The following is a 22,725-nucleotide window of genomic DNA, read 5'->3' as shown; positions in this document are numbered from 1 at the left end:
GAAAGACTTAAAGAGAAACTTCTCTGAAGAAGAAAGAAGGACGGCCAATAGACACATGAAGAAATGCTCAACCTCCCTAGCCATAAAAGAAATGCAAATCAAAACAACATTGAGATATCACCTCACTCCAGTTAGAACAGCAAAAATCAAGAACTCTAACAACAACAGATGCTGGAGGGGATGTGGACAGAAAGGAACCTTACTTCATGGTGGGAATGTAAACTTGTTCAACCACTTTGGAAAGCAGTATGGAGGTTCCTCAAAAGACTTCACATAGATCTCCCCTATGACCCAGCAATCCCACTTTTGGGCATTTACCCAAATGTTTACAAACAAGACCACACTAAAGCTACTAGCACAAGTATCTTTATTGCAGCATTATTTACCATAGCTAAGATATGGAACCAACCCAGATGCCCCTCAGTAGATGAATGGATCAAGAAAATGTGGTATATATACACAATGGAATTCTATGCCTCCATCAGAAAGAATGACATTGCCCCATTTGTGAGGAAATGGAAAAACTTGGAAAAAATTATATTAAGTGAAGTAAGCCAGGCCCAAAGAAACATAGGTCCCATGGTTTCCCTCATTTGCAATATCTAGTATATGTATGAGTCAAGCGGAAAAGGTCAGATAATGTGAGGTCAGGAAAATGAACCCTTAGATGTGTATTTTAATGTTTTTTTCTTTCATGCATGTGTTTCTAACGCATTTATAAGATTATCTCTTTGTTGCTTTGTATGTCCCTCCCCCACAGTATAACCCCTGCTTTCACTATATTTGATGTCAGTATAACTTGTGGAGGAGATGGGGAAAAACCAGTTGTTTAAGGATACAGGTGGACCTGTTGCAACAATGAGAAGTACAAGTTGTCATGTCCAAAACAAGCTTTACAACGTCGGTGCGGAAGGGGGGGGAAGGGGGGGAAGGAGAAGGATTGGGATTGGGGGGGAGGGGGGAGGCTGGGAAGGGATGTGAAGGGTAAACACAGGAGGAGGCTGCAATGCTTGGTAAGAAATGTACGCATTATCCTGCCCATGTAATTGTAACTCCTCTGTACAGTATGTTCACAAATAAAATTAAATTAAATTAAAAAAAAAAGATCTTTTGCTTTGGTTTTGGTGTACCAAGAAGTATTTTGCACATTTAAAATCCTTTTTGTTATTTCTTATGACATATATAATAATTTCCAAACTCCTTAATACTGTGTGGTGGGTAAGAGCTCAGTCTATTTATTAAATTGCTTCATGAGCTTGAGCAAGTGGCTTGATTTTTCTGAACCACAATTTGGAAATGGCAACATGTAATACATTTCTCCCACCATGTATTGCAACATTTCAGGAGACTAAACACTATTTACCATCTTTATCTACTGACTATCCTTATCTACCATCTTCCAGGTATAGTGCAGGACCCTTTCTTTTCATTCATTTCATCTTTATGTCAGCTCTGTAGGCAGTAGGTATTTTGTTCTGATTCTGTAACATTGGTGAAATAGTGGTATCATCAATAGAAATGAAAGATAGGATCCTAGATCACGTTGGGCAGGACCAAAGCATCTGCCTTGCAGCAGCTGACCGAAGTGTGTCATGTTGCCTGACAGTAAATCATAAGGCTCTGGGAAGCATTGAGGAGCTTGCTGTATTGTGTGGACTGCTCTGTGAAACTGCTTGGGGAGATGTAGCCTCACCTAGCTTCAGCTCAGAAGCTGGAGTGTGACCTTGAGGCCCCATATCATACCGAATGCGTCTTTCTGGGACTTGCAGTGGGGCTGGGTTGGGAGAGTAAGGGTGAGTTCATCCCCTGGCTGTGTCCTTCTGCTCAGTGTGTTTAGTGTGACTGCAGTCCAACGTAAGGAGGCCTCGCTGTGGAAATTCAGATAGGCAAGGGACGCTATTAATGAGTCTCTGCTCATTATTTCAGGCATGGGTCACATGACAATTCCCAGAAACTAAGATCTCTCACAATTCTCTTATGAAATGCCAGGTCATATGATATAAAGATTGAAAGCATTTGCTTTGGAAGTTAGCAGGCAATATTTCAATCATGGAGCTGAGATTTTCAAGTCAAGTGACCCTTGTGAATTTATTGAAGCTGTCTGAGCCTCTGTTTTATAATCTGCAAATGAAGATGATAATAGGTTATTTCAGAGTTATTGTGAAGTTAAATGTGAAAGGCAACGGGTCATTGTGCTCCATAGATCTTACATATTATCTGAAATGGGGGATACTGATAACTTTAGTTTTTCCTCCTCCCACATCGATGCAGGCCCAGAGTTCTGGAAGCCTCTATGGTCATTTCCCATAGGTCCCAGTGCTTCAGGCAAAAGTCAGTCTCTTATCATGTCCCAGTGTGTATGCATATATAGATATATATCATATACATCATTCATTAATCATTCAGTGTGTTTACTTGTAGATTTATACGTACATTCTAGTTACTATAAATGAGGGAAACCATACAGCTTATGTTTCTTTGCTCTGGCTTACTTTGCTTAATATATTTTTTCCCATTTCCTTACGAATGGTACACTATTCTTTCTGATAGATGAGTAAAATTCCATTGTGTGTATATATATATCTACTGAGGCCAAAGGAGGATATGAATAGGAGGAGTGGTTAACAAAGACTCACTAACTATGTGCAGGTGATCACAGAAAATAATATTCTATGAGATGAACTCCAAGAAAAGGAAACAAAAGACATTTTTAGTTACCATTGTGGCTGTCTTTGTTTTCTTTTCCTTTTGTTAGTTTGTTTGTATTTGGGAGGGTAAGAGAGGGTACATAAAAGGCGGAACAAGGCTGAACAAATACAATAATGATCCTCAGTAGATACGATGTGGCAAATGCAGTGTATATCTTGTGAGTGTGAGAGAGGACAGAAAGGGAGATATGGTTCAAAAAGAATTGTACTTATTATTACCTGATTCATGTAACTGTAACCCCTTTGTAAGTCAGCTCTACAATAACAGTTTTTTAAAAAGTAAAAAGAAAGTCAGTCTCTTAGGAATACAAAAAAAAATTCAAGAGCTGTTAACTCTTCTGTATATGATAGGAAATAAAGCAAAGTAATACAAAATAGCTCACCTCTAGTCTTGCAAACAGGTAGAACGTCTACCCCATCCTACACACCACATGTCTAAAGTCTGTTTTGCATTTCTATAACAAAATACCTAAGGTTGGGTGCTTTATAAAGAAAAGGAGACTGACTTAGCTCACAGTTTTGGACATGCAAGAACTTGGTGCCAGTGGTTGCTCAGCCCTGGCAAAGCCTATTAACAGTGGGTACAGGATGGAATGTATGCAGAAATTATATGGTAAATTAGGACACCAGAGAGATCCACCCACTTGGTGTGCTTGTGTGTGTGTGTGTGTGTGTGTGTGTGTGTGTGTGTGTGTGTGTGTGTGTGTTGGCATTGGGGTTTGAACTCAGGACCTTCTGCTCAGATTTTTGCTCAAGGCTGGAACTCTACTTAAGCCACACCTCTTCTTCCAGTTTTTTGCTGGTTAATTAGAGATAAGAGTCTGTTGGACTTCTCTGCCCAGGCTGGCTTCAAACCACAATCCTCAGATCTCAAGACACCTGGGTAGCTAGAATTACAGGTATGAGCAATCAGAGATGGCCCAGAGACATTGACTTGTAACAACTCACTAGGAAATACACACATATCAAGAGCTAGAGGACAAAAATATTAGGACAAAGTATTTTTCTAGCACATTTGCCTACAAGGGTTTAAGAAGTGGGGAATGCCAAGAACCAGAGGAAACGTATTGTGTGTTTTTAATTTTATACCTATGTCACTGAGCTCGCTGGCTGGATGGAAGCTGAGCCCAGAGGGAGAATCCAGATTTTAGCCAGCAAGAACTAGAGTGGTTCAAGTGGAGGAGGGTAGCAGATGTTGGGCAAGTTGAAGGCTAAGCAATGGCTGCTGTGGTTTTATGGGTTCATGGTTTGTGTGGGGAGAGGGTTTTTGAGAACAGTAACAACACAGGAGTAGTCACTCTAGCCTTACAGTTCTATATGCTTTCTGTTTCTTTGGGGAGGTTAAATTATTTCAGAATGGATAGAGTATACAATGGAGAGGTCCCAAATCTCAGGACAATTTGAAGTTCATTGACAACGGTAGTAAATGTACTTTTGTAGCATATTTTACTCTAAGTTTCTCTGATGTAATTAGTTTTTGGTGTGTGGAGGGAGAGAGAGGAACAGAATTAGAGGATCAGTCTTATTACTTCAAGGTGGAAAATGGGGCCGGTTGAAGAGGTCTACATGTTCTAAAATGGTTTCCCATCTGACTATAGAAAACAGCTGTCTCTTTCTGCCTGTTCTTTTGGATGCCTGTATTATAAACTCACCCAATCCAAGGTTTCTGGACCATAGAATAATTCCTAATTTACCTGGAGTTTGGATTTAGGGTCTTGTCTTATGGGCAGGCATTCTACCACTTGAACCACAGCATACCTCCTTTCATTTCTTTACCTTCTTTACTTTCTGAATAGAGCTTTGTGTTTATGCCTGGACTGACCTGAACCTTGATCCTCCTGTTTATGCTTTCTTTGTAGCTGAGGTGACAGGCTTGCATCACTGTACGCAGTTGTGATTGATTGGGGTAACATCCCATCAGTTTACTTGCTCAGGCTGGCCTCAAACTACAATCCTTTCTGCTTTCTGCCTCCTGGGTAACGGGGATTAAAGGTGTAAGTCATAACATCTGGCTTGCTGGAAAGACATTTTAAGCCGCTTACAATCATGGTCCCAGCCCCAATTTGGATTGATTCTCTTCAGAATGTTACAGCTGCTTTTGTGGGTTGGAGACGGAAATAAACAGAGGGAGTGAAAAGCGCTTTCATGTGGTGGAGCTAGAGGAAGCAGGCTTGGGTGTGATTCCTCCTGAGGGTCTGCCGTAAAAGTTGGCTCCACTGAATTTCCTTCTGGCTCAGCTATGGCAAGGAGAAGCTTCAGCCTCTTCTCGGAGGCAGCCTGGCGGACATCAGGGGAATTGTTTTCCTTATGGAGGATGCTGCATCTGTCTGCATTGGGCCCTCAGCTTTTGGGTCAAAGGCACATGTTTCTCTTCTTTGTAAAGGTCAGGCGTGTTTTTCCACTGCCTCTATACTCCCCAGTTTCTGACCTGTGCAGGCTTATGCCCTTCCATATCTACTGCTTGTCTCTTCAGGGCTGCCTTTCTGTCCTTGATCCATTCCTTCTGGCTCAAATGCTCCATGCTCACCCCAAGCCTTGGTGTGGGGGTTGGTTGCCATTAGACCTCCTCTGGAAGCCCTTGGAAATCCCTTCTCTGCTCAGAGAACTTCTGGAATTTACTGTGGGGACAGGCATAGACAAGAGCAGCCCGTGTCTTGGTCTGTTCATGCTGCCTTGATTATTCTACTGTGCTGTGACAGCTTCCCCTGTGGCACTGTGTTCTGTTCATGCTCTTTCCTTCTCCACAATTCATTGATGTTTTTGAGTGTTGTCCCTTCACCTTTATGACAAGCTCATAGAAGGCAGGTATTGCGATAACCTGTAAGTCTGGCTGAGCCTAGAATGCTACCAAACCTCCTTTGAATAAAATCTTTCATTGTTTGCTCATACATCATGACGGTTGGGTCCCAGCAATAGTGATCATTCTTATGCATTTTCCTTCAGTAAATACATTTCACACTTTATAGTTCTCATGTTGTTAAACAGTTTTGTTTTGATGGGTGATAGTAGTCTCAATTGATGATGAATTTATAGAAATGAGATTCCATTTATAATAAGCATAGAATTTAGTTTCACACAGAGTTTGTGTGCAGGGGATATGATGTTGATTCAAAGACCATTTTTGCATAATGTCATTGTTACAGACTTTTGGAGGGATACCTTACAAAGCTTGTCAGATTTCTTTCTTTCGTTTTCTAAATAGCTCCTTATGATAATATCATCTCTGTTTCCTTGGGCTCTGTGAAGTGTGTTAATTCAATAGTGATCTTCTTATCAGTCAAGATTCAAAATGACTCAGATTCGAGCTCAGTGTTCATGATGCCTGTGTTCCTATGGTGTGTATAGGGCGTGTCTAAACTGTAGTCCAAAGAGCATTTCTTAGGAATCAATCTTTTTTTTTTTTTTTTTGCCAGTTCTGGAACTTGAACTCAGGGCCTGGGCACTGCCCCTGAGCTTCTTTTGCTCAAGGCTAGCACACTACCACTTGAGCCACAGCACTACTTCTGGCATTTTCTGTTTACATGGTACTGAGGAATTGAACCCAGGGTTTCATGCATGCTAAGCAAGCACTCTACCACTAAACCACATTCCCAGCCTGCAAACACTTCTGGGGAAAGGAGAAAATCTCCCCCCCACCTGAGCACCTCTTCCCTACACAGAAAGGCTGACCTCGTGGGAGTTGCCTTGGTATTTGAACATGAGTATTGAAATACCACCTCTTTCTCTCTCACTCTCTATTTTCCCCTTCTCTCATACTCAGTGGCAAGAGAATGAACCCTTTCTTTCAGTGGGAAGAGTTCAAGTAATGCGACTCTGTCCAGATTAGCTGGAGATGTATCATTTTGGAAGCCAGATAAATTCACTATTGTATTTCCAGAGTGAGAAAATGGCTGGCCTACAATCCATACCTAGTTAATTTGCTGCATGCACGATTAAATAAACTGTATTATAGGCAAACCATAATTTTAATCTGCTTATTAAGTGTGTATTATAAAAAACATTTTATTTCCATGATTTAAATATATTAAGATCTCTAGCTGGGATCCAGTGGCTCATTCCTGTAATCCTAGCTACTTAGGAGGCAGAGATCTGAGGATTGTGGTTAGAAGTCAGTCTAGGCAGGAAACTCCATAAGACTTTTTTTTTTTTGTGGCGGTCATGGGGCCCCTGAGCTCTTAAGCTCAAGGGAGTGCTCTACCACTTGAGCCATAGTGCCATTTCTGGTTTTCTTGTGGTTAATTGCTGGGGCTGGCTTTGAACAACAATCCTCAGATCTCAGCCTCCTGAGTAGCTAGGATTACAGGCATGAGCAGCGCCCAATTCCATGAGACTCTTTTGTTTTTGTCAGTCATGGGGCTTGAACTCTGGGTTTGGGCTCTGTTCCTGTACTCTTCAGCTCAAGGCTAGCACTCTACCACTTGAACCACAGCGCCACTTCCAGTTTTCTGGTGGTTTCTTGGAGATAAGAGTCTCACAGACTTTTCTGCCCAGGCTGGCTTTGAACTGAGATCCTCAGATCTCAGCCTCCTGAGTAGCTAGGATTACAGGCATGAGCCACATGGCTGTCCTTGAGACTCTTTATCTCCAGTAAACTACTCAAGTGGCACCGTGGCTCAAGTGGTAGAGTGCTCACCTTGAGCAAAAGCAGCTTTGGGACAATGTCCAGACTCAAGGTTCATAAAAAACCAATCTAACGTGTATGTGTGTGTGTGTGTGAATATACACACATATATTAAGAACTCTATGTGTGTAAATATATGATATGTATTTATGTATCTTATTTATATATATACATATATTTAGATATATATCTTATATATTTAGATATCTCATATTTATATTTATTATATTTATTTTATCTTTATATTCATTATATTTATATTTTTATTATATGTATTTATCTTATATATATTTAGATTATATATTGGTTCTACCTTGATGAGAAATTCTACCACCTGGGCCACACACACACCCAACCCTTTTTTGCTTTAGTTAGTTTTTAGATAGGGTCCTAATGTTTTCATTTCAGCCAGACTTGGATCATGATTCTTCTACCTGTGTGGTCTCCCATGTAATTGGTATTACAGATGCCATTCCACTGTGCCCAGTTTATACACTGAGATAGAGTTCCATTCACTTTTTTTGCCTGGACAGTCCTGGAACAAGATCTCCCTCATCTGTACATCCTGAGTATCTGGGCTTATTGGGATGAATCATTATGCCCAGCTTTTAAAGTATTTTTTGTGGGGGAGGGAGAGAGGGGGATAAGGAAGAAGAATGACAGAGGTGCTATTGATCCATTATACATTGTACTTACAAACGGATTTGTTAACTGTTAATCCCTTTGTACAACTACCTAATAATAATAAAAGCACAAGAAAAATGTTTTTCTTACTCTTCATGGACCCATACAGTAATTTCAGAACTCTTTACTGTTGTATAGTTCAATATATTCATATTAATTGTTCTTCATTTTAGTCTTGGATGCTGTCCTTTTATATCAGGAAAGACAATTGTTGAAGGAATTAAATTCTTCAACTGGTGATGGAATTCAAACTAGAAAGAATATGCTATATGCCAAAAGCCACAGATCAAGTTTGTATGAATATACCTATGTTACCCACTATGTCACATTTTTTCCACTTTAAATTTATTATAAATTTTACTGACTTTACATTTCATTCAATAATTTCCGTTCAGTGTCACTGAAATGTAGTGATGGATGTGTATTTGAAATTACTATTACACCAATGTTGGAATGAAATAAAAAAGTAATATACAATAGATAAGAAAATACTATTTTTCAGAGCCAAACATTATCTTATTTTTATTGGTATTTTGAAAGTCTTTATTCATTTTCCCAGATAAAGGACTACGTGATTTAGAATATAAGAAGTAAGATTTGGTTATGATTTATAAATCCTTTCTTCCCAGTCTGTTTTTTGGGTCTGTAGGAAAAAGTGAAGACATCTCTTCTGAACTCTTTTTTTTTTTCCCTTTCTTTAAATTGGTTTTTGAAAGGCCTGTTGGTTTTTAATTTTCTTTGCCCTTTCAGATAACCACAGCATAATTAATACGCTATGGTGGTAATGGAACAAATGTTGAAAAAACACAGGATTTAGTGTGTTTACTAAAAGCTATTCTGAAAATTCCTTTTGTCCTTACCTGTTACTACTTGGAAGATTCAGTTTCACAATGAAGTCTATTTTAAAAATAAATTGGACTTCATCCTAGAAATCCTTAAACAGAAGGAAAAAAACAATGCCTAATGAAGCCCTTAAAGTTATATCTTATATGAAAGCATATATTTGAGATTAAAAAAATCAGTTTCACTTGGAGATCTTAGACCAGGTCTTTGCTAGGTTTTAGAATGCTTTCTCAAATCTGGACAATTTAGGAGTGCTTGTAGTTGCCCGAACAATCTGGATGGTTTTGAATGTTTAGTCTGTGTGATTCCAAGTGTCAGAACTACCTTCTAAATGAGGCCCCTGTCCTAACCAGCTCAGTGCTGTGAGGGGTGGGGTGGACTTGTGTGGAGAATGGCCCTGCCTGCTCTTGTTCAGGTCTTCCAGGTCTCTGTTTTGTACACCTTTAGCGCTCTGGGCCCTTGAGTTTGCATGTTTATCTGATCTGTCTTTTAGTGCTGATGGAGGTTAGCATTATTATTCATGTAAGATAACATATACTAAGATAATAATAGCGTTTTCTCTGTTTTAGAAATTTTCTTCTGAGTTAGAAGGCCTACTATCTTTAGAGCTATTATTTGAAAATTTGAAATGAATATGTGTGCCTTATATCTATATTCAAATATACATTCAAATATATATTTGAATATATATATATATATATATATATATATATATATATATTTGGCTACTTAGAGTTTACCAGAGATGATGAGATTATGAGATTTCAGAGATGATTAGTAAGTGGATTAGGTCCTGGCCTGAAATATCCCCCACAGAACTGCTTTGTGTGTGTGCTGGTCCAGGGCCTGGAACCTCAGGGCCTGGGTGCTTTCCCTGAGCTTTTGGGCTCAAAGCTAGTAGTGCTCTACCATTTCAACCATGGCTCCACTTCCAGCTTTTTGGAGGCTCATCGGAGATAAGAATCTCACAAACTTTCTTACTGGCTTTTGAACTATAATCCTCAGATCTCAGCCTCCTGAGTAGTGTTACAGCTGCGAGTTCCATTCTAGTGCACTTTGATACTTACCACTTTTTTTTGTAACAGCTCATCTCTAATATGATTCAATAGCTGTTTTTCTCCTATATGAGTGTACCACAGTTTGTCTGAGCTTTCAACATCAAGCATTTAGTCTATTTACAATTAGTATTTTAAGTAACAGAATAATGCTTTAATTTTTATTACATTGAAAATGAAGATTTTTCTAGTGGAGCTACATACATATCTCCACTATATATACATACATACATATATATATATATATATATATATATACATATATATATATATATACACACACACACACACACACACATATATATATCCACTATATACACCTAAGAAACAATAAGAAAAAGACACATCTCATTCCCCATGCTCACACAGTTTGGGTCAAGTCCTGACTGAACAGATGAAGGATAGAGACCTTACCAATAGCAGAAAAAGCAAGAATAAATGCAGCCTCAATAGCTTAACTAGCTTTTCTTAGACTCACAATCGCCAGCTACTCTACCTGCATTGGAAAGCTTTTTGTCCATTCCAAAAAGCCCCATTCATGTGCTATTTTCTTTCAGACTTGGGTCTGGCCTACAACAATCTCTGTGCTTCCATTTAAGGGAACATTTACAAATGTGGGCTCCAAAACCAAACCTGTGAGCAAAGTCCACATCTTTTATGGGTGTGGGAAGGGGAGCATAGGGCGATCTGTGTTGAAGAATGGCTGTGTCTGTCCAAACTTTATGCCTGCGGCAGCCTCCGTCTCATGGAACACCATATGTCTGCATTTGCTAATGAGGCTGGAGTGCTTTTGTGCATTTCCGTTTTACCTCCTTTGCCAACTTTTCTATGTGTTAAAACTTATCATTATGCTCTCATTGATTCCTAGTGGCTCTTTTTATATCAATAATATTTTCACTTATGTGGCAAACATTTAGCTCCATTTGACTTTTTAAATTGGTTTGTGAGAGTTTTTTAGCACAGTCTTTAAGAGCAAGGGCTCTGTGCCTCACATCTTACTCTGAGTGATTTGTTAGCCGTGGACTTCAGTCAAGTTGCCTACAATCTCTTTACAACTTTTATGTACTGTTGGGGCTGTTTCTGGTTTTCTTTTCATCTCTAAAATGAAGGTGATTTGGTTTGCTACAGGTATTGAATTGTATTGTGCCAGCGTAGACTTTCTTTTCTGTGTTTTAGATGCATGAAGAGAGGAGGGGAGGGGAGAAAACAATCATAAAATTGAATGCATATCCTACAAATCTAAGAAACCCGAGGGGAGGGGAAGGTTTGGTGGGGTGGAAAAGAATAATGAAAAGGGATTGCAGAAATCAAGAAGCATTGTATTCATGCATTGATATCTTGAATAGTAACTCCTTTGTATAACTCCTTAAAAGAGAGATAAAAATAAGCACTCACTTCCACTTTGCAATTTTTTTTCTTTCCTTGAAGAGCTGGGAATTGAACTTAAGTTCTTACACACTGGAGGTGAGGGCTCTACCACTGAGCTATATAGCCTCAGTCCCTTTTATGGTTTTTTTTTTTTAATTTTTTTTATTGCGAGAATACCATACAGAGGAGTTACAATTACATGGGCAAGATAATGAGTACATTTCTTATCAAGCATTGTTGCCTCCTCTTTGTTTCCCCTTCCCATCCCTTCCTATACTCTCCCCTCCCCCCCCTTTTATGGTTTTATTTGAACGGTGGGGCTGGTCACACAGGCCCAGTGTCACTAGACCACCCAAATCCTTGAACTGAAGGTTTTTCTGGAGACACACACTTGTTTATATTACTGTATTTTGCAGCTGCTGAACATCAAACACTGTATTTGTGGATTTTCCCAGATGTCTTTTGTAAGGTGTCTTTCTCTGGTTAGTTTCATCAATGTTTAATTTTTTTTTTCTCTTGAGTTTTCTTCATAGTCCCAGTAATGCCATCTCCAAATAAAAATTCTGCTTATTGTATGTATTTTTAAAAGTAAAATTTACCCTTCCTATTAATTTTTCTTATCATAATACAGTGATTATATCTTTCAGAACAAAATTGAAGGGTTTGTTTGATGTAATTGTGATACATGTTCTGCATTAAATGTGTTCTCTATTGTCATTAGTTTGATTATTTTCTGTTAAAGAACTATTTCTCACGACTTCTAGGTTTTTGGTTATGTGTGTGTGTGTGTGTGTGTGTGTGTGTGTGTGTGTGTGTGTGTGTGTGTGTGTGTGTGTGTGTCAGTCATGGGACTTGAACTGTGAGCCTGAGCTCTGTCCCTGAACTCTTCAGCTCAAGGCTAGCACTCTACCACTTGAGCCACAGTACCACTTCTGGTTTTCTGAGTGGTTTATTGGAGATAAGAGTCTCACAGTTTTTCCTGCCTGGGCTGGCTTTGAACCTCGATCCTGAGATCTCAGCCTCCTGAATAGCTAGGATTACAGGCATGAGCCACCGGCACCCGGCCTTTTTGGTTTTTGGTTTTAGTTTTTTTAGCACTTTCATCAGAAACACAAAATGCTCTTTTATTATTTGGAGACAGGGTCTTGCTGTATATAGGCCAGGCAGGCCTTGAACTCATCCTCCTCCTATCTCATTCTCTTGAGTCCGGGGATTCCGGTGGGAATCACCACACCTACTACATCATCGTTTTTATTTCATATCCTTTTTGGCATTGATTGAAGTAACAAATTACTTTTTGGTTATCTGTTCAACGTGGATGGTAAATCTTGGTATGTGGTAACTTGAATGGTGAGTGTTTGCATATTTACCACCAAAGATGTATGTGTATTTATTGCACATATATGTATATAAATAAAATATATGGAAGAATCATTGATAAAACCCAGTATTTGTGAAGATGATAGAAGATCTATATTAAGTGATTTAAATACATTTCTTTGGAAAAGCAGATTAAATAATATTACTTATAGTAACAGTGCACTTATGTTACAGAAGTTAATAGGTAAATAGAAAGAAGAGAATGGATAATGAAATACTTGCATAGAGTAATAAGTAGCGTAAGGTTGGTCAGCATTTTGTTAAAGAACATTTTACAGTTTACATAATTGTTGAGCTGTATCCTGGTGATATTTACAGGGCATGAGGCAATGTGGTATCATACATCAATTCACCTCTTATTTCTGTGTAATTGGTCATGATTATTTTTGTTGATTTTGTTCTGTTGGTATTTGCTTTCTACATTCCAAAACTGTTTTATAGTATGCAAGTAACACAAGGAATTTGTGTTCATGATTAAAACAGAGAGAAATGTGTGTTTTAAATACATAGATTTAAAAAAAATAATGACTACCACTGCACTGCTGTGCTTACTACTAAAATATATGGCATTTTAATTTTTATAAAAACTATTTTCTCATAAAGAAGAGAATGTGGGTAAATTAACAGGAAGTATGACACATGGTTGAAATTTAGTCATTATGTTTTTATGGTTTTTTTTTTAGTTTTCTTTTGATATGATTGATGTGATTTTTTAGGGCTTAGTAAAAATATTTTTTTATCTTTCCTTTTCTTTCTCCATCTCTCATATCTGATATTGTGGCCAAGGGCAGCCTTTTGAAAACAAAGAAAACACTTCAGTAGAAAGACATTTACTGATTTCTATCAACCAAGAATATCTAGCAGTGAAATCTTCCTGGTGGAATGTTGGATGATTGTAGGAAAAGACACATTAAAAGGAAGGTGTGGCCCCTGTCCTCAGACATAGCCAGAGGGGAGGTAGTACACTAACAGGCCACTGCAAGTGATAGGATTTCTTCTAGGACTGCACAAAGTCAGTGAAAGTCTATGAGGTCTATTCCAGTGGCCACAGAGCATCAAGTCAGGCATTATAAAGGCTGAAATATCTGAATTTCAGCATTTCTCCAACTTCTACTCTGGTAACCGGTTCCCCTCAGTCTGTTTCACATAGTATGCCAGTAGTCATCAGTATATCTAGATTTTATTTTTGTGCCATTACTTCGGCTTGAACTCGGGGCCTGAGCTCTGTCTCTTAGGTTTTTTTTTTTTCTTTTTTCTCAAGGCTGGCACTATACCATTCGAGCCACAGATCCACTTTGAATTTTTTGTTGGTTAATTGGAGATAAGACTCCCACAGACTTTTTCCCAGGCTGGCTTCTAACTTTGATCCTCAGATCTCAGCTTTTTGAGTAGCTGGGACTACAAATGTGAGCCACTGGTACCTGAACCTTTTTGAGGAGGTATATATATATATATATATATATATATATATATATATATATATATATATATATATATATATATATACATACATACATACATGAGTGAGGTAATGAGTACACTTCCTCTTGAACATTGTTACCCCCTCCATTATTTTCCCCCTACCATCCCCTCCCTCCCTCCCTTCCCCAGGTTCTTTTTTTTTTTTTTTTATTGTGATTAAGTGATTACATAATTTCCGGAAATTCACAGTATTGTGGAATAATGGTGCTTATTTAAAGTCACAAGTTCATTCTAACTTTCCTGGAGCAAATTGTCTATCACAGTCTGTAATATATAACGGTGCTCACATGTTATATACCATATATGTGATCAGCAGCATGGGGATATTTGGTAGTGGTTCAACCAGATGAGTGGGAGTTCTTTGTTTCTTAATTCCTGTTAGTTTTGTCATCTCACCTAACATTTTGGATTTAGCATCCACTTATCAGGGAGACCATGTACTGTTTGTCTCTTCGTTCTTGGCTTACCTCGCTCAACATGATTCCTTCTAGCTCCATCCATTTCCCTGCAAATGCCATTATTTTGTCATTTCTAATGGCTGCATAATATTCCATTGTGTATAGATACCACAATTTTTGGATCCATTCATCTGTGGTGGGGCATCTAGGTTGTTTCCATATCCTAGCTATTGCGAACAGTGCTGCAATAAACATGGAGGTGCACGTGTCCTTGTATATTGGTTCCTGTTGTTCAGGGTAGATGCCTAGAAGTGGTATGACTGGGTCGTAAGGGAGGTCAATCTTTAGCTTTCTAAGGACCCTCCAGACTGCTTTCCAAAGTGGTTGTATAAGTGTATATTCCCAATTGAGGAGGTATTTTTAAAGATTGAAGTCACCCATTGTTTCAGAAAAGAGAAGTTGGCAGAAAGAAGAGGTTGGAAGAAATTGGAGAAATTCCAATACAGAGAATAGAAGGGAGAGGGAAGAATGCATTGAAACCTGACGTTGATTGGTGAAAAGATGGAATCAGAAATGTCAGGTATGCCAGTTGAGCTTTTGTAGGTGGTGCATTTGGAGGTTGTAGCACATCTGGAAGTGCATATCTGGAGGATAGAGAAGGAACCCCGGCTGATGGGATATGGGCTCTCAACTTAGAGTTGGTGACAGAGCCAGGTGAGGAGAGACCATTCCACAACCCAGGAAACTATGAGGAGTCTTTAAGAATGTCAGCATAAGCTGGGGGTGCCTGTGGATTACTCCTGGTTAACCTAGCAAACCAGGAGGCTGAAAACTGGGAATTGTGATTCTGAAAAGACTGTGAGACATTTACCTTCAATGAGTTAGTTACGAAGCTGGAAGTGGAGGTGTGGCTCAAGTGGTAGGACACCAGCCTTGAGTGGAGAAAGCTAAGAGCTATTGTCCAAGCTCTGAGTGGAAACCCCAGGACTGATACACAAAAGAATGTCAACATAACTTGTCCCATAAATACCTGATTGTGTGCACTTTTATTGAAAGTGGGCTTTGTGTGAGGCAAAAGAAATGGGACCAGTTTACTGAGAAGCCTACAGTGTTCCATCTAAATTCTACAAAATAGATTGTCATAGATCAATAGGAGGTTACCAAAACTCTTTATATAGAGTTGCATTTTATCTGTAGATCCTCAATTTGCAGTTGTAGACAGCCCCATCCCATAGTTTTGCTTTGCTGTCTCCCCTCTTGTCTGATTCTAAGGAATTCTCTATTAGTAGTCACAGGATTTTCTTCTTGTTGATTAAATGTGCGGTCAATCCATCCTTGGTATAAAAATCCCTCCTCTTTCCTTGACCCTTAGCTCTCTCCTCATCATCCCCACATTGCCTTGTCTGTGGCTGGATGATCTTTCTGTCCCTGCCTTAGAGCCTGTCTGTAGGACAGTTAATCAATATTTATGCATTGAGTGAGTGAATGATTCTGCCTAAATGTGTTGTGAGAAGTGTCAGCTGAGGAAAAGCAGGCAAAGAGCAGCAACGTGTCTAGTGCATGAGTATGAATTCTATGCCTGTAATTGTGTGTAGCAGGTGACACCATTAACTCTTCTCACCCTTGTGTCTTCCCAGCTTATCAATCCTGAGCTTTCTCCGTATTCTTCCCCTCATCTCCCTTCCCAGCTGGTCCCATCCTCCAGCTCACTCACTTTGGCCTCTGCATCCTCTTGGGGAGACAGAATATGTGGGCTACCATGGAATGACGTTTTCCAGTTCCTTGGGCTTTTTCATACACATCCTCTCCCAAAAAGTCTACTTCTGTTGCACCTAAAGAATCATTTCTGATCTTTAGGACACTGAGCAACTTCCTACTAGAAAATCCCCAGAGAATGGCAATCTTCTGGGAAGTTGCTTTTGAGCAATCAAGAGACTATGGGGTTCATAGAGCATATTCCTTGTCACACCATGGCCCTGTGGATTCTCTGTCAGCCCTTCATAAACCAGAGCCCGCCGTGATTGAACACTAGCTCTGGGTCTTGGTAGTATGCTAAGCACTTGATGTACATTACTTTGCCTTTCCAGTTTGGTTTTATTAGCATTCCTGTTTTATACTTTCCAACTCGCCTGAGGTCACGCAGTTCCTGATTTGCAAGTGAGGATTTAAGCCCAGGTGGTCTAATTTCAGATTCCAGCCCTCTCCTTTGCTTTTATATTCAGTAGTGCCTCAGTAGCAGTTGGAGGGTCATAGAGTTAACTTTTATTCTTTAATGTTTGATTTGAGATTTTTAGGATAATATATGCAGTTATAGTTTAAGAAACTGGGACAGTTTCTCCTCGCCTTCCACCCCACTACTTCATTTCCCTTAAGGCAACTACTGTTAGCAGTAGTTGTATTTTCAGTTGCATTTATCCATGAGATTTTTTTAAATCTCATAGTGTGTTTGTGATTCTCCTTTCAGCTTTTTGTCTCCTGAAAACTCAACTGCTTTGTTACTTGATAACAAGTTAGACAAGAAATGTACTTACTATGTATGTAACTGTGACCTCTCTATGCATCAACTTGACGATAAAATGTCTTTCCCCCACAGTATAACCCCTGCTTTCACTGTATTTGATGTTGGTATAATTTGTGGGGGGGAAGGGAAAAAAAACAAATCATTTAAATAGGGACACAGGTGGACCCATTGCAACAGAGAGATGTACAAGTCGTTATGTTGAAAAACGAACTTTACAACTTTGGCGGTAAGGGGGAGGGCGGTATGGGGGGAGATGGGAAGGGATAGGAAGGGGGGAAACAAAGGAGGAGGCAATAATGCTTGATAAGAAATGTACTCATTGTCTTGCCCATGTAATTGTAACTCCTCTGTACGGTATTTTCACAATTAAAAAAAAGAAGAAAAAGAAAAAAATTAAATACAAATGGTCCAAACACATCTCTAATGCATATATGCCAATATATGTATATATGTATATAATTGTGTGCATATTCTATACATTCTATCCATTTTTCATCCACCCACCTGTCTACATGTCCATCCATCTATCCATCCATCCACCCATCCACCCATCCATCCATCCATCCATCCCCAGAGAATGGTGTCCTACCTCTGGTCCAAGGCAGATTGCTGACGTTACTTCAGCTCTTATCTGTTTGGAATCTGTAGACATAAGTTTCTGCCTGTAGGAAACTCCAAACTGATACATTCTTCAAGTTCCCAGTTTTGAAACTGTCTTTCACAATTCATCTATGACTGTATTACCTTGATACCGGGGGGGGGGGGGGGGAAAGAACAACAGCCCTTTCTGGCTAAGCAAATGGGTCTCTGTGCTCCTTTGTAGACTTAAGAATCCAGTGTGTTTTGAACAGTGCGACAAGAGTACTGTGTGTATAGCTTTGCATTTCCTCCTTCCCTTCCTGAAGAAGAGCTTTGTAATTTTTAATCAGCAACACAAAAACTGTTTCTATAGAAATGGTCATACTTTTCAGTGTGCACGGGGAACATTTTTCCTAAAAAGCGAGGTCACCAGAAGCACAGAGCAGAGAAATCCCAGCTGGCACTAATATTTGATTTCATTTTTAGCACTCTCATATTCAGCAGATGGATGGCAAGGCTGACCTCTCTGACACTTCTGCATCGCTGCCTGCTACTCCAATTGCCTTGCTGAATGTTTTTTCATAAGGCTTCTCTTGGTATCTCAAAGATTGATGCCTGGTCGCCTGCCTGTGTTATGCTTCATTACGCCGAGGCTCTGTGTCTGAGACTTGCTGTATTTTATAAAAGGGGGAAATCCTAGCTCATCAGTATCTCAGAACTTTTCCTACAGTCTCAAATTGTGTGGAACGTCTTGGAGTGTGTTCTTGTAGCCTTCTAGGTGTTACCTTTGATTCGTATAACCATGTTTACCCTGTTCTGCATTTTCTGATCTCTTCTGTGTCATGGCTAATTTAAAATAATTCTAGATGTAGTTGTTCTGAACATTCTTACCAAAGACTGAGTGTGATTTTTGCTGGCTCTCTCATCTTACTGTAGCTCAAGTGGCTACTAAGAACACAGAGCTGGATTGGAGTTCTTCATTTATCATTTCCTTCGAGTTTTACTTCAGAGTAAATACAGTTTCCTTGTTTGTTGATGAGTACTGTTATTAATTATGGTTGCTTAGGACTGAGGTAAAAATTAAATGAAGGAATGAACATCAGGTGGGTATGTCAGGGTCTGGCACAGGCTAACTGCACTATGAAGTTAGTTTGAGGTATGCACACTAATTTTTTATTGTATATGTGTGCACAACACAAGAGCTACATGATGCACATAATTTTGTACAGTTTGCATTTGGATTGTGAGGAAAGTGAATTGTTTGTTAAGGAAGAAGTTTGTGTGTGTGTGTGTGTGTGTGTGTGTGTGTGTGTGTGTGTGTGTGTGTGTGTGTGTGTGTGTGTGTGTGTCTGTGTCTGTGTCTGTGTCTGTGTCTGTGTACTGATACTGGGTTGACCTTAGAGCCTGGGCACTGTCCCTTAGCTGTTTTGCTCAAGATTGGCACTCTACCACTTGACCCACAGCTCCACTTCTGGGTTTTTGGTGGTTAATCGGAGACAATTGTCTCATAGATTTTCCTGCATGGTTGTTTTCAAACTGGGATTCTTAGATCTCAGTCTCTTGAATAGCTAGGATTATAAGCATGAGCCATCTGTGCCTGGATAGGAAAAAAAAACTTAATGAAGAGATCAATGCATTGTTTTTTAAAATTCCTTTTTATAGACCCTTCTGTAAACTACACAGCTCTCTAGAGATGAATTCTGGAAAGGCACTGCCTCCTACTAGTTTATATTTCAGTGGTAAGACATACTTCAGTGGTAAGACTAGAGAAAAGGAGCACACAGCGTGAATATCCTCAGTTCCACTGTTTCCCAGTAGGCTGACCTGGGTGGTTCTAGCATCCTTGCAGTGCTCAGTTCTGATTAGATTGCTCATGACCTTCTGTTTTGCAGCTCCTTGCACAGCCAGAGTTTGTTGCATGCTTTAGTGTCTAACATATTTTTGACTTATCATCCATTGGGTATTTGATAGTTTTTTTGGTTGTTTTTTTTTCTTTTGCCTGAATCAGATCTCTACTCGATGCAGTTTTGATGAATTTAGCCTTTAGAAATCTCAGTTTTAACTCTGTGGTGAAACTTTCTTGAACAAGTATCTTTTCCTCGAACGAGTATCTTTTTCCCTTTTTGCAGATCTAACATAAGGCCAGACTTCGCAGACTCCAATTGCCATGACTTCAAGATGCACACATTCACTCGGGTCACGTCCTGCAAGGTCTGCCAGATGCTCCTGAGGTCAGCTTGCTCAGACCTGTTTCTCAGCTTAACCACACTACGATGATTGCTAAGTGTCTCAGGAGTTTCTAGCAACTGAGGCAGAATTTTTTGATGAGAGGATAGGCAATTGGGATCCAACAGATCATTATTAATGATCCCTGGACTTGGTCAATCAATCCCCTCAGAACCCAAAGAGAAGTCCTCTTCTTCTGTGGAGAGTACTTTGCAAAACACTGATATGACTCTCCCTTCTTGTGTTAGTGATTTCATTCAGCCAGAATTTAACACCTTTTAATACATCACTCTCTAATTTTACCTTTCAGAGGAACATTTTATCAAGGCTATTTATGTTTCAAGTGTGGAGCCAGAGCCCACAAAGAATGTTTGGGAAGAGTAGACAGTTGTGGCCGAGCAAATTCTGGTGGTAAGTCAAATTTATTGTTGGGATTTTGGTTTTAATGAGGATATAAAATTTGCTGCACATAATTAAAGCCTAATTTACTCTTTGGATATGTTTTTATTGTAACATATTTTCTTTTGAAATGAGCACAATTGGAAATCTGTACAAAATACTTGTGGACTTTTTCTACATGACTTGCTTTTTAAAGTGTTTGTAGTCTCATGACTATAATGCCAGCTCCTCAGGAAGCTGAGATTTGAGGATTGTGGTTGGAAGCCAGCCCAGGCAAGAAAGTCCAGTGAAAAGCCAGAAGTGGAGTTAGGACTCAAGTGGTAGAGCACTAGCTAAGGAATAGGCAGAACCCAGACTCTGAGTTCAAGCCCCAATGTGTGTGTGAGCCCGCACTCACACACACACACACACACACACACACACACACACACACACACACACACACACACACACACGCAACTTAAATGAAATATTTAAAATTTGTCAGGCTTTTATGTGGATTTAGGAAGCATACATCTTCAAGAGGGACCTGGATGGTTTATGTCACTTATTAACCTCAATTCTTTTTTTTTTGTCAATCATGGGACTTGAACTCTGGGCCTGGGCGCTGTCCTTGAGCTTGTCAGCTTAAGGCAAGTAGCACTCTACCACTTGAGCCCCACAGCACCACTTGCAGTTTTCTGGTGATTAATTGGAGATAAGAATCTCACAGACTTTCCTGCCCGACCTGCCTTTGAACCTTGATCCTCAGATCTCAGCCTCCTGAGGAGCTAGGACTACATGCATGAGCCACCTGCACCTGGCTTAACCTCAGTTCTTAATTGTACCACCAACCATGCACGAATTTAGCAAGCACAGAGTACTGAAAAACAAAACAGAAAGAGAATATTCTTCCGTCTTTAGTTTTTTCATCTTTCTTAAAGAAGAAATGTAGCTCAAGTAAATATTACGTAGACTAATTCATGAATTAATGAATTGAATACATTGCCATTTTCCAGCATTTAACAAAGAGCCTGGCTCCTTTGGATTTTATGTAAATATTTTCTCCTTGGATTTGAAAAATAGTACCCTGTGGTGGTTTCATGAGCTAGTTGGCAATTACGCATTCAATAGCCTTTGGCTCCTCTCTGCTCCTCCTGGGCTGTCTCCCTTCCCTTTCTTTTCTGGCCTCTTTCTTCTTTCTCTTTCTTCTTCTTTCTCTTTGTCCTTTTCCCCCTGAGTTTCTCTGTGTTTTATCAATAAGACCTTTCAAAAATCAGTAGAACTTTTTTGAGCGCAAGAAAGGATCTTTAACAGCTTGAGTTCAAAAGGTAGCCATGTCAACCTTTGATTTTCCCAAAGGAAAAGGTGGACATTGAATTATTTTGGATAATGTGAAGAAGAGTGAAACGGAGAAGAGCTCATTTCAGAGCTGAGTTCAGAAAAGGGGCAGTTGTAGGGAAGGTGACTCCTGTTGAAGGGACTCCGATCCCAACCCAGTCGGCTCTCTCCCTCAGCTCCTTCAGTAGGCATTTCAGAGGGCCTCGTGCCAGTCTCTGGGCTAGCACAGGTGCTGTGAGGGCAAAGATCTTGACACCATGTGGGTACCTGCCCTGTTCCTGCCTTACCCAGGGCCACTGAGCATCTTTGCCAATAAACTCCTTGTCTTCAGGGAGGCCCATTCTGAGGACAGGGCCCTGAGGGCTGGTGCAGTTTTCTTAAGGTTGGGAGGCAAAAGAGAGCAGCTTCTCTCCTAATCTGTCTGGGAAGGTTGGAAACAGTTTACCAAGTTGTCAACCTAGAACTGGACGCTATGGCTCACATTACTCAGGAGGCTGAGATCTAAGGATCTTGGTTTGAAGTCCATCTGGGCAGAAAAGTCCATGAGATGCTTATCTCCACTTAAGCAACAAAAAAGCAACTTACCCATTGTTTTCTTTCCTCTTAAGTGTGTATAGAATCCACATGTATGGTATTGCTGGAGATAGAAAACCTATTGTCGCTAATTTGGACAACTTGAAAATTTTCCTGATTCTCTGCTCTCAATCTTATTCCTTCTCTACAATTGCTGAAATGATCTTTAAGGGTCTTTGAAAATCAAGGCTAAATTACATTGCTCTTTTGCCTACTAAACTTTCTGTTCTTTATAATTAATTTCCCAACATTTTCATATGCAGTGCAATGTCCTGGGTCATTTAGTCAGAATTTACCATTCCTCTCTCGCCCAGCTCTCAGTGCTGATTCCTTTACTCATACATATACATACACACACACACACACACACACACACACACACACACACGTATGTATATATATATATATATATATATATATATATACAGACACATATATATGTATGTAAATGTGTATCTACTCATGTATCTACTATGCTTATATACATATATACATATGCATATATAGTATAAGTTTTCTGTTTTAGTATCTTTCCTTCTCATATGTATTTGATAAATATATTCCTTTC

General features: G+C 39.5%; 1 protein-coding gene across 2 annotated transcripts in view; it reads left to right on the top strand.

Annotated features, from left to right (window-relative positions):
- Vav3 (vav guanine nucleotide exchange factor 3) overlaps nt 1-22,725 on the top strand; it is a 356,190-nt gene that overhangs the window by 201,054 nt on the left and 132,411 nt on the right. For both annotated transcript variants that reach the window (XM_070007867.1, XM_070007868.1), the window contains exons 16-17: nt 19,769-19,870; nt 20,176-20,276. In XM_070007867.1, the coding sequence (XP_069863968.1) occupies nt 19,769-19,870; nt 20,176-20,276 (203 nt within the window). The remainder of the gene's footprint in view (nt 1-19,768; nt 19,871-20,175; nt 20,277-22,725) is intronic.

Source organism: Dipodomys merriami, unplaced genomic scaffold, assembly GCF_024711535.1.
Source record: "Dipodomys merriami isolate MVZ:Mamm:240054 unplaced genomic scaffold, mDipMer1.0.p SCAF_7, whole genome shotgun sequence".
Lineage (NCBI taxonomy): Eukaryota > Metazoa > Chordata > Mammalia > Rodentia > Heteromyidae > Dipodomys > Dipodomys merriami.
This window is presented reverse-complemented; position numbering and strand designations above follow the sequence as displayed.